General features: G+C 31.6%; 1 protein-coding gene across 1 annotated transcript; it reads right to left on the bottom strand.

Annotated features, from left to right (window-relative positions):
* Window positions 1–12088: 12088 nt before the first annotated feature.
* On the bottom strand, window positions 12089–13063 carry LOC138341829 (secreted RxLR effector protein 161-like). Its single transcript, XM_069293737.1, has 2 exons — window positions 12968–13063; window positions 12089–12541 (listed from the first exon to the last, which is right to left on the bottom strand). The coding sequence occupies exons 1-2, from the start codon at window positions 13061–13063 to the stop codon at window positions 12089–12091; spliced, it is 549 nt and encodes a 182-aa protein (XP_069149838.1).
* Between the last annotated feature and the right edge of the window lie 268 nt (window positions 13064–13331).

The following is a 13331-nucleotide window of genomic DNA, read 5'->3' as shown; positions in this document are numbered from 1 at the left end:
GCAATAGATGAGTCAATCTCTTAACCATAACATTTAATAAGTCTTTTCTTAAAGTTTTGTGGTATACTAATCAATTGCTTTTCATTTTAAAAATTATTTGAATGAATGACGTGACCGAATGAATATTGACCACGTGTAGAAATGAATTTTCATAACTAGAACCATTTTTCACTAACCAATAATGACATGTATAATATTTTTCTCAATCATAAATCACATAGATGAACAAAACTTTTAAGATATGGTATGTATAACTCTTTTATAAAAAAAAAATTGATGACATTTTTGAGTCTTTTCCTTATTTGATACTCATGTTAAGTTATTTACTTGTCCATTTTTTACATGTTACACCTATTTAAAAAGTAATAATTTATATAAAAAGTTTACCATTTTACCCCTATGAATTTATGGAATTCCAAATTAATTTACTCATTAGAAGATGTTTTACTTTTTAAAAAAATATTAACTCTCTAAATAAAATAAATTGATGATATGATAGGTAAAAAAATATTTAATATTTGTTATAAATGGCATTGAAAAAGTAAAAATTGGACAAATAAAAAGAGATGGGGGAGTAATCAAAACTAATTATCACATTAATTGCAAAAATCAATTATTTGGATAGAGCAATTAACGAATATTTGAAATTGCCAACCACTCACAAATAGAAGGCTAGACCTCCCCGTGAAAATATTTGTCACCTTGGATTTAGTTTTGTATGCTAGTTTCTAATTTTCATATTTACTTTTTCATATTTTTAGTTTAAACCCAAATAATGTATGTACTGTCAACTTCAATAGTTAAAAGTTAAAATTTTGTCCAATTGTAGCACAATATATCGTATAAATAATTTGACCATTAACATGAAATCAACATCAACACAAATGAGTTGATTGATTTTCTCTCTCTTGTTAGCAAGCTCAAGAATGTAATTGTACAACTTCATTTTGCAAATAAAGGTACGTAGTGTGAAGTATAAGATGTATGGATGTGAATCGATAGATTTGGTTCGATTTTGATGTTTATTTGATATTGATTTTATAGAGATACTAAATAGTTAGGGAAAATGCACAAGTATCCCTTAGCCTATGATAAAAATTTTAAAAATACACCCTAACTAAACTAAGGTCATATTATTTTCCCACCCCCATCCCCACCGGACTTATTTCATAGGTAATTTTATACACCTTTTGTCTTATGTGACAAACTCTGTGACTCCAAACAATTGAGGCGCGTGGGAGATATTTCGATGCCGCGTAATACAAAAAGGTGCACAAAATTACCAAAAAATAAGTTCGGGGCGGGGGGGGGGGGATTGGACATTAATTTAGTTAAGGTGTATCTCAAAAATTATGATCATAGTGTAGGGGTACTTGTGCATTTTCCCAAATAAATATAAAACCAATAAGATATTGACTTAACAAATATTTATTGTTAACGGTTCTCTTATTAATTTAAACATTTAGATTTGACTTAAAAATTTTAAATTTACTTAGACGCAAGGTAAAAGAAATGAGTCATGCATTTGACTTCACTATTGTAGCTTTGCTCAAAAGCAAATGTTGAAACATTGTCGAATAACTAAGAGTTTGAGACAATCTGAAATAAAAGTATGAAACTATCCCAAGTCAAGAACATATACATAATGACATAAATATAATTTATCGTCAAGCTATTGATAACCCATTAAGAAAAAATAAAAAATCACTAAGAATCGATAATTCGATAATAGGAAAATCAAAATCATTACCAAAACTGCTAAATCAGTAACATGTTATCCATAAACCAATAACTTTTTTCAATTGAATAATCGATTACCGTTTAACTTTAAACAACCTTAATACTAAGTATAATTACTAACCAATTAAAAGAAATATAAAATTATCTTTCTCAGAATCAATTCACAAGCACAAGCCATATATATTAGTCTATAAAGAAGTAAAGCAAAAAGAGGTTAAGTAAATAGAAATATCCACGATTGTCTACTTTAAAAGTAAATTTGCTTTTATTTCTCATTTAAAATGTATTGACAAAAGATAATTTCTTTTTTATATATATTAAAATACATAAATGGACTGTAAAACTGAATGTAATTACATGTTCATACCCCCCCCCCCTTCCCCCCAAAAATTCAAAGTAAGTTACCCATTCTCTAAAAAATGTTATAGCCCATAGCCCACATTCGTTAAAGTTGATAATTTTCGATTAATTGATACTATGTTATATTGGCTTCATTACACAGGAAACAAATTAAGTCCTAACAGTTAAGAACATCAATAGAGAGAGATATGTTTCAGTATCAAGACAACATACTACTTAAATCTATATTCAGCACATGTCCATCTATCTTAGAAAAGCAATCTAAGTTTCAACTGGATGGTTGAAGCCGTAATACCTCCTTTGCTATTTGTCCATTCAAAGCTTTTGACCCACATTATCATCAACAACAACTAAATAGCTATGGTCAAGCATTCACACTGTTGTCCAACTACTAATACTTCTGCATTGTCAAGTCATAGATTTTGTTGTGCAAAGAAAACACGAACATGAAGACACCCGTGAAGGGTGACAACATTGTTGGTCGAAAGTTGATCAAGTGTAGCAGGTAAGGTGATCACCTAAATGAAAAATTATGTCAGCCAACTTACACATGGTGAACCTTTAGATTTTCGTTCAATTTCTAAGTGTTGTGATCAACAAATAGAAACGTAGCAATAATATAGTTTTCAGATCTATTGAACAAACATCAAGTTTTCGGTATGACAGTTCCTCTTTACTAGAGAAAATTACTAGTCCAAAAATATGCAAGTAAGGCAAAGATTTTGAATTACTTTATCAAAGTCTTAATATGTAAAAATAAATAGTAAGGTGTGTACCTTCTTGAAGGAAATCACACCCCAAAGATTGTCACATTGGTTTGGCTAACCGGTAATGACAAGGCGACTAGCTGGATCAGATTGAATCCATACCAATGCTTAAAAAGAAATAAGGGAATTAGAGCTTTGACATGGTGTAAAAGGACGAAAACAAATTGAATGCACTTGATGGAAACAAGTAGCATCTATAGTATGATACTTAATCTCGTAAAAGCATAGGCACCAGTGCATATAAATAGACCTCAAAGGAATCTTTTTTTTTCATAAAATAATTACAAATCACGTGAGAGAATTTGACATGCATAATCTACTGTTCCACAAACATTGATTTTCACCCAATCAACAGGGGGTCCAACATCAACACCATGGAATCAAACTGGCAGATGGAATGAAATTTATCTTTACAACAGAAATGGAGGAACCACAAACAAAGACAGATAGAGAAATACTATTGAAGTTCATAGTACTCATTATTCTTTTGTGTGAAAAAGACTTTTGGTGTACAAGATTTATATTCAAATTTCTATCAATAGTAAGCTTTTTTCTAGTTTCTATCCTGTAGTAAGCTTATTCACTATGCAGTTGGTCTTGAGAAGAAGAATAATCCTAGAGATATCAAAAGTTAGAGAATGCATGTGAGCGATTTCCTCTGCCCGCGGTTGCGAATCCCAATGATTGTCGGATTCCATTTTAAGGAAGTTGATTTTCATTGGTTGTAGCATGCAACCCAAAAGAATAGATACACCGCTTGCTCCAACAGATCAAACTATAAGTGGCATTGTATACAAAAGTGAATAACCTACACAATAATTTATCTACAACACCCACAAGGGTGACCGAGTTCGTTGAGAAGGTGTTCCCCCAAATTGGGGTCTCGGGTTCGAAAATCCCTGCATACATTCTCGGTCGAGCTCGTCATGGGGCTGGATAGTGTTTTTTACACCATATAAATGAATTGTTGGCTATTAAACTGGACATAACATGTAAGTTTAACAAGGCTAACATACTACTAGAGAGAATCAGAGCAAAAGTAAACATACTAACATGAGTAAAACTTAATCCTAATTAACTAGTATAGCTTTCCATTTTACACAATGGAGAGTTGAAATTGAATACAATTCAAAGACCAATCCAAGGACCAACAAAAAACTTATTAAGATTAAACAAACATAAGCCTTTTCAAATGATGGAGTGAAGAATAGATGAAGTACCACTAGAATATGTAATGTTACATAATATAATTCTTCAAAATTATTTCAGATTTACTTGAGAGATAAAACATTAGAAGAACGAATCCAGATAAAGTGTTGATTACGATGTAGATATTTCAAATTTTGCACTTTTCATTGGGTGCTCCACTTCATATTGTCCCAAGTTCTTAAGAGAACCTGAATACAAAAGAAATTCTGTTGCAGTCACTATTCCTTTTTTATAGAGTATAAGTTAGAGCAAAAACTAAATTTCTTGGATGATGATCCTAATGTAGTTTCAGTGTTAACTAAAAGCCACTAATTGCCAAATTTTTGAGAGTTCCAGACTTCACATAGGAGATGGTGAGGAGAAGAATGCTCAATAATAGATATATATAAAGAAGTCAAGTTGGAAAAGAATTTACGAACTATCTAACCTTTAGTTTTTAGGATCTTCGCACGCGTTGGCATATTATTGGCACTCTAGTCCTAAAAAGATGAAAACCCCAGAATTACTTGTACATTGCAATAGAGAAAGATTAAACTTAAGAAAATCAATGCCCAGAGACCTCTACAAGGATTTAGTAGTACACCTTTAAAATAGGATCTTAAATCTCACAAAAATCAAGAAAGTGTTGCTCCTGCCAACCTTAATGTCCTACCGCCCTTCCTACAATGAACAGTTTAATCTCTTACCGCCCTTCCTGATGTAGAAATTTTGCAATCACTTCCCTGTAGGATACGTTAATTTATTCGACAATTAGATGAAGTAAAGACCAAATCCATGACGTAATTCTATTCCTAGTAGCCCTTATCTTAAAGAAAGGACATACTGATTTTCCGTTGAAGTCAGCTAAAGAAGGATCTCTGTGATAAACTTATAGATCTTGATCAAAGTCAAATACGTTGATGATTCAATTACTTATCATAATAGGCTTCATCATATATCAATTTCAAGAAGTACAACATATAGTATATGTGAAGATACATCACATAACACAATGTAAACGCAGTGTTACCTCATTGTAAATGTGGGAAATAAATGTTGGAATAAATTAATTTGACAGTCATACTTGCTGAAATAACTAGCCACAAATGCAAATACTGGTAGCCACCTATGTGAAAATTGGTTGCCATAATTGTGGAAGTAGGTAGTCAAAGTTTTGTTTAAGTTTGGTAAGTTTGACAACTAATATTTGTAGAAATTGGCTACAACTTTATGTCATTAATGATGTAATAAAGTGTTCAAAAACTCTATAAATAGAGTAGTTATTGAACACATGAATATATACCAAAACAGAGAAGCAATAGAGAGTAGAGAGAGGAATTCACAAACTACTTCTTAGTTTAGTTTGTGAGAAAATAGTGTAGCAAATAATATTATTGGGAGTTGTAAGAAATAAAAGAGTGTTGAGTATTAGTATATTCACAACACAAAGCTTTTCATCAATATTATTATATTACTAAATCGAGTATCATATTACGCCATTTTACTATTTGGTGTCATTGCTATTCTCTTCCTATTGCTACTTAGTTTGGTCATTATCATGTTTTTCATTATCATTTTATCCAACAACGAGGTATCTGAGTTATGACAAATAAAATTCCATTGTCCTTTCAATATCCCCAGCTCACAAGAGAAAATTATGAAAAAATTGTGTATATGATGAAAGTAATTCGTGGATCTAAAGATGTTTTGGATATTGTAGATAAAAGGTATACAAAACCCGCAAATGAGGAAACCTTGCACTTAAATGAAAAGGAAGTCTAGCTAAAAACAATAAAGAAACATCAATAAACCCTCACTCTTATCCATCAATGTTTGGATGATGGTATGTTTGAGAAGGTGGGAGATGCAACAACCTCAAAAGAAGCGTGAGAGATTTTACAAAATTCTCTCCAAGGAGTTGATAAAGTAAAAAATATAAGACTTCAAACTCTAAGGGATCACTTTGAAGAATTTAAAATTAAAGAATCTGAATCCATTTCGAATTTCTGTTCAAGATTGATGGTTGTAGTAAATCAACGGAGGAAGTAGATGATGTGTGTGCACTAGAAAATACCCTTCTCTCATTAACACCTAAAATTTATTATTTGTTATGTCCTATTAGGAGTTTAAAGACTGGAAGGTTCTTTTTTAGCCCATGAAGAGAAAATAAAAAGAAGAAAATTCATGCATCCTTCAATGGATTTCAAGGTGAGAAAAATTACAAAGGAAATGGACAATGGTGAGGTCATGGAAGAGAAAAAAGTTATATTGATCATTTAAACAATGAAGATAAAGGTCACCAATAATTCAGAGGTCGTGTCCGTGATCAGCGAGGAGATAGAAGACAATGATCCTCTCAAGGTACAAATAAAATGAGGTATGACTAATCTAAAATTGAGTGAGAGTAAATGAACGCTTGAAGATACACTAAAATAGAGAAGCAATAGAGAGTAGAGACATTAATCCGCAAACTACTTATTAGTTTATAAGAAAACAGTGTGTAATATTATGGCGATCTGTAAGAAATAAAAGAGTTTTGAGTACTAGTCTTTTGACACTATCAAGTTTTTCATCAATATTATTATATTACCTAGTCGGCTATCATATTTACCCCATTTTAGTATTTGGTTCCATTGTTAGTTTCATCCTATTGCTATTTATTTTGGACATTATCCTAGCTGTCATTATCACTTTGTCAAACAATCAACACCCGGAGTACAAGGAGGAGGAGGAGGAGGAGGAAGTTAAAGTTTTTCGGTTTGTGTCTTATGCCTTTCGTATTGGAGAAGTAACTAACATATAGAGAAATCAAAGAGAAATGATGAGATAATAGAATGAACAGAAAAGAAATTAAGAGACAAAAAACTTTTTAGAAACGATTCTATTCAAAATCACCATATAAGCATAGATGCATGGAGATGAAGTTCATTATTCAAGTCTCTTTATAGTCTTCAAAGAGTGGCTGTTAGTAAAAGTTTTCTAAGGTGATACTTAAAAAAAAAACCCAATTTTTCTGACAGGATTAAATAATTTGTTAATGATTGAGGAAAATCCATATACAAGTCGTATACAAATTAATTTCTATCCTTTCAAACAATGTCCCCCCCTCCTTCCATACCACCCACCTGAGAGATAACATTGAAATCAACCTATTCATCAACAAGTGATATAATTTAAGTCCTCTAAACTCACCTCATACCAAATATTAGCATCATGGTGGACAATAGCAAAAATATGCTAATAATTATCAAGTGAATAAAACTTCAGGTTATTGGTGTACAAAACGGAACCGAAAATAGAACCAAACTATAAACCGAGTCAAGCTGGAAAAAAATTTTGTCTAGTGGTTTGCTATTGGAAAAACAATACTACTATATTTGGTTTGATTTTATCTCAACTAAAAAAATCAACGTGAGACCAATCCAACCGGATATATATATATATATATATATATTACGTCGAGGTACTGCAGAAGAAAAAATAGCAAAATCCAATCCAATTTATCCTAATCGATTAGTTAAAATGTTGGTTAACTGTATTCGGAAACACGGAAAAAAATCATTGTCTTATAAAATTATCTATCGAGCCGTGAAAAAGATTCAACAAAAGACAGAAACAATTCCATTATCCATTTTACATCTAGCAATACGTGGAGTAACTCCCGATACAACAGTAAAAGCATGACGGGTAGGTGGATCGACTCATCAATTTCAAATTGAAATAGGATCCACACAAGGAAAAGCACCTGCCATTCGTTGGTTATTAGCGGCATCCCGAATATATATATATATATATGTGTGTGTGTGTGTGTGTCTGTGTGTGTGTCAATTAAGTATTTAAACAATCATTAACCGAAAATCAAATGAAACTGTAAACTGAGTAAAACCCAAATTAAATTTACTAGTGTTTTGGTTTGACTTGGTTGTGTATTGAAAAAAAATACGACTATATTTTGCTTGGTTTGGTTTCAATTATAAAAAATCAATGTGAAACCAAACCAACCCGACATTATATATGCAACCATGTATCTATCTATCTATCTATCTATCTCTCTCTCTCTCTCTGTCTCTCTGTCTATATATACATATATATATGTGTCTATGTATGTGTGTGTGTGTGTATGTGTGTGTGTGTTTGCGTGTGTGTGTGTGTTTGTATGTGTGTGTGTGTGTATGTGTGTCTGTGTGTCTGTGTGTGCGTGTGTCTGTGTATGTGTGTGTGCGTGTGCGTGCGCGTGAGAGTGTGTCTATGTGTTTGTGTGTGTGTGTGTGCAATAAGATCACAGAGCACAGCAAACCGCTAAACCATGTGCGCGTGATTTCTCTCGTTTGTGTGTGTGTATGTGTGTGTGCGTGTGTGTATGTGTGCATGTGTGTGTGCGTGCGTGCGTAGGTGTGTGTGTGTGTGTGTATTGATCAAATTGCTCTACAACTACTTAAAACATAATCTCTTTCAACGAAAAGTTCTTAATATGTTTGCATCTGTAAAATAGTGAAGGGTATTGTTCCATAAAAAGAAGGCGTAAACTTTAAAGCTTTAAGGCATTAAATATTTCATAACTATATCACTAAAATTATGTGTTATAACATGTTAAAAATAGAACTTAACGGGTTCAATACTTGATATATTATAGGAATTGTATAAGTCAAGTCTTTATAGTATCATCTTTCAAAACAATTTACTTGATAACAATATTTTTGTATGATGTGTCTTGAATAATCATAATATCAGTTGAATAGGGTGCACTGGTCATTGATTCAAACTTTACACATCGTACACTTATATTTTAGAAGTATTTATTCTAATTAGCACTGTAAACATGCGAAACACACATGTTCGAAAACTAGTTTATAAAAAATATCATCCACACTCATTAGCTTTGGAAAATGAAAAAAGTCTTTAGAGAGATTTATGGGAAAGTTATACCTGTAATCAATCCAATGCATTTGATGAAACATATGGTATTATTAACGGGAAAGGGACTTAAATACCCTAAAAATATTTGAAATGGTACAAAATTACCCTTAATCTATCTATTGGCTCCAAAATACCCTTCCCACCCACCTATTCATTCCAAAATACCCTTGTCATTCACGTTTGGGTTCAAAATTGACCACTTATTTAACGATTTTAAATTTAAACCATTTAAATATTTATTTAAATATGTGGTACTCAACAATTTGTTATAGTTTAAGTTATTAGTATAATTTATAAATCTATCCACTACCCATCCGTTACTAAATAAACCTCTCCAAATTAATTAACCCGTTATATTTGTAATGCAACAACAGGAAAACTACTTCCAATGAGTGTACTTACAAATTTGAAGAGAGAATGCATATGGCACTATATTATGATATATTGAAGACTTCAAGTGTCTAAATAAAAATTACCGATAAACTTAAAACTCTTACTATGTTCATCTTACTCAATATTTCTTCTCAATTATGTTATGTTATTTCATAAAAAAAATTCAAAATAATATATCAGAAGTTTTAAAACAAATCATAAATTAATTCAGGAAGTACTACGTCATTACCTTTGAGCATAAATTTCTAATTAAAGCTTGAAAGAGCATCCTATTAAAAGTTTCATCCTGAATAAGAGGCTCAACCCAAATTTAATTGGGGCATTGATTCTGAATCAAATAATTTTTGTTGTCATTTTAAGGAATTTATAATTTCGTCGTTCTATAGTGGTGTTTATGGCGATTTTGATATATTATTGGTTTATTGATTAGGCGGTGTTTAGTTAGTACTAATTGAATAGTGGTTTGTTTAAAAATTATATTAATAAATTAATTTATAACCAATACTTGAGAGCCTAGTATTTTAAAAAATATTTAAACAGTTTAATGTTAAAACAATTATATAATTGGTCAATTTTGAACAGAAAGATGGATGACAAGGGTATTTTGAAGTCAATAGGTGGATAAGAAATACATTTTGGATTCAATACGTGGATAGAGGGTAATTTTGTACCATATTCAGTACTTCAAGGGTATTTTAGGCTGTTTTCCGTATTATTAAACCATGTACGTATACGATATTACTAACACACAACTCAATATACAATAACCTATGTAATAAAGAGACCTTTACTTAGAAGACGTCCTATTATCCCACAAAAGTATTGAATATCTTTGTAAAAGAACCATTTTGACTCATTTTCTCTACTACAAACAAATATAAGCGCGGTGCTAACTCTTTTTATTAATTTAATTTAAATTAACTTCTTCAAACTTGAACCGACCCAAATCGTTTAAAAAATAACTCTTGTTCTCCATTGTCCATTTCTTAGTTTGTCTCATCATTTTCTTCAATCATAGACATTCTTGAATATCATCTCCAACAATTTTGATTTTGTTGATCAAATTTTTTGGAGAACAAGTTGAGTAAACAATGAATTGATGATTTACAGGTTAAAATAGTAACAATAGCAAATCATTTTAGCTGCAAACTACAACCCTCATAGGCTTGTATATGAGAAAAGTTACTTATCCTTTCAATGACGAAGAGTAATTCGTTGAAATCGATAGTAGATGTATTTGAAGCCATGCTTTTGAGTTGCTGGCGATTGTGCTTGCTTTCAAACCATAGACTGATAAAATGCGAGCTTCCATGGACAAGTCTTAGAAACATCTTGTGACCCCAAAGATGAAACTGCCGATCAAAGTTCAAAAGTTGGTAAGTCCCATATTGATGTTGATCCTCTGGAAAAAACAACCAATGAGAGAGTCGTTGGACTTTTGTTTCTAAAAAATTAATGAAATTAAGAAGAAATGAATTCTCAGAGACCTTTAAACTAACCTTTTCAAATGGAAATTAAAACGAATTCCTACCTTATTGAGTTGATTTCATCAGTTCTAGGATAAAGTACCTCTGACTCTTTTGTTAGAGAAGAAGATGAATTGGAATAGAATAAATAATTAATCAAGAAAATGACTTAGATGTAACCGTTTTTATTTAATTTTTTGCATTAAAGATAGATCTTCACGAGCATCATGTGCGTGTTCTCAAACATAATGAGAAAATGAGTTAAAATTGTCCTTTTAAAAAAATATTCAATACTTTTGTAGAGTAATAGACCGTTTTAAAAATTAAAGTGTCATTTTGAAAATTTAAAACAACTTCAATAGTGATATCATGTACTTTATAATGTCAAGCATTCAAATTATGCATTCAACAGGAAGGTGAAAAATTCCTGTCTTGCACGTCTCTTCTTCTTCCGTTGATGCACTGTCTATAACTCATTTTCTTCATTTGTTATTTTGCTGAGTACTTTCTATCAAGAGGGTGCATGTAGAATATGTCAATTACCTGTCCTAGCACTTTTTCTTTTTGTGTAACAGCATGTAGATAAATTATCAAAATTATTTTATAAATGACAGAAGAAATTAAAAATAGAATTAAGATTTCATTTGATTGAATATGTCAATTAGTGCATCATTACTTTATCTAAAACTGGGGAAGAGGAGAAATCTAGTTTAACTAATAAGTAAAGAGTATATTAGCTTTATGAATAGAGTCCATTCATAAGCATATGACAATATATTAGGTTCAAAATTCAAATGAAGGATGTAAACTTGAACACCATAGTAAAAGAAATAACAAAGGCCTCTACAATCCAACCATGTAAATATTTAACATACTTTAGTTAGCTCCATCGACAAATTAGAGATTAAGTTTTGTACAATGAGAGTGTAAGAAAATTAATTTATGTAATTAGGTAATTCATTGGAAAAATCTTCACGAGTTGATGCGTTGAATTATCAACTTTGAACACTGTATAACTGTGGTTCCTTTTCATTTTCAACTCAGAAAAGTTCAGATAGGGCTTATTGATATGCTAGATATTTGATGTCGATATGGATAGGTATCGACACTTTCTTGTCTTTAATAGGTTCTCGTATGGTTAGACATTTGATGTCGATATGCTTGCTTTGACTACAACTTTTATTATTCTTAGCCATAGAAGCAGCACCTTAATTTTCACAATATAACCTTAAAGGCTTAGATAAAAAGTCGGTAATTCTAAATCCAGAAATAGAACTCTTTAACCATACACCATGTGAGGTAGCATTGAAACAATAAACAAAATTCAGCCTTCATAGTGGAAGAAGTAACTAGAGTCTGCTTGTCACTTCTCCAAGATATAGCTCCACCATCTAATATAAATATGTATCCTGAAGTTGATTTCCGTGAATCAACAGAGCCAGCAAAGTCTGAATCAGAGTAGCTAATGACATCCAAGTAATCTGACCATTTGTACATAAGCATGTAGTCTTTTGCTCCTTCAAGATATCTTAAGACTTCCTTTGCTGCTCTCCAGTGGTCAAGACCTGGATTACTTTGATATCTTCCTAACATTCCACCAAAAAATGATATGTCACGTCTTATACAAACCTGAGCATACATCAAGCTCCCGACAGCAGATGCGTAAGGAATGTCCTTTATTTGTTCCCACTCAATATAGTTCTTCGGGCACTAATTCAAGTTGAACTTGTCACCCTTTGAGATAGGAGCTACACTACGTGAACAATCTTTCATTCAGAACCTATCTAAAATTTTATTGACATAGGATTCTTGAGATAAACCTAAGGTACCTTCATTTCTATGTCGATTAATCTTAATATGAATAACATAAGAAGCATCATCCATGTATTTCATATCAAAAATTTTATAGAGAAATTGTTTCACCTCATGTATCATTCACTTAACATTGGATTCAAGTAAGATATCATCCACATATACAACTAACAAACATATTTTACTCCCACAGATCTTATGGTATAAACATTTGTCGGTAATGATCTCAACAAAGTCGAATGAAGAGATAACATTATGAAATTTCGAATACCATTGACGAGAAGCTTTTTTTAGTCCATATATGGATTTCTTTAACTTGCATACCAAGTGCTCATCATTACTAGAGGAGAATCCTTCAGGTTGTTTCATATAAACCTCTTGCTCTAGATCACCATTGAGAAATGCAGTTTTCACATCCATCTATTGCGCAATTCTAAGTAAAAGTGTGCTACTAATGCCAATTTTATGCGGAAGGAATCATTTTTAGACATAGGAGAAGATGTCTTTGTGTAATCAATTCCTTCCTTTTGAGTGAATCCTTTAGCAACAAGTCTTGATTTATATCTTTCTATGTTGCCTGATGAGTCCTTTTTAGTCTTGAAAAACCATTTACATCTAATGGTTTAACACCACTAGGAAAATTGAAAAGATCCCTGACCTCGTTATTTTTCATAGAATACATCTCTTC

Source organism: Solanum lycopersicum, chromosome 1 (genome assembly GCF_036512215.1).
Source record: "Solanum lycopersicum chromosome 1, SLM_r2.1".
Taxonomy (NCBI): Eukaryota; Viridiplantae; Streptophyta; class Magnoliopsida; order Solanales; family Solanaceae; genus Solanum; species Solanum lycopersicum.
Note: the sequence above shows the minus strand (reverse complement) of the source record. Positions and strands in the feature narration are given on the sequence as shown.

Excerpts from the sequence above, each read along its gene's own strand:
- LOC138341829 (XM_069293737.1), bottom strand. The coding sequence starts at position 13,063 with ATGGATGTGAAAACTGCATTTCTCAATGGTGATCTAGAGCAAGAGGTT. Across the intron at positions 12,542-12,967 it reads CTAGTAATGATGAGCACTTG|TGCCCGAAGAACTATATTGA; the intron begins GTATGCAAGTTA and ends AACTTGAATTAG.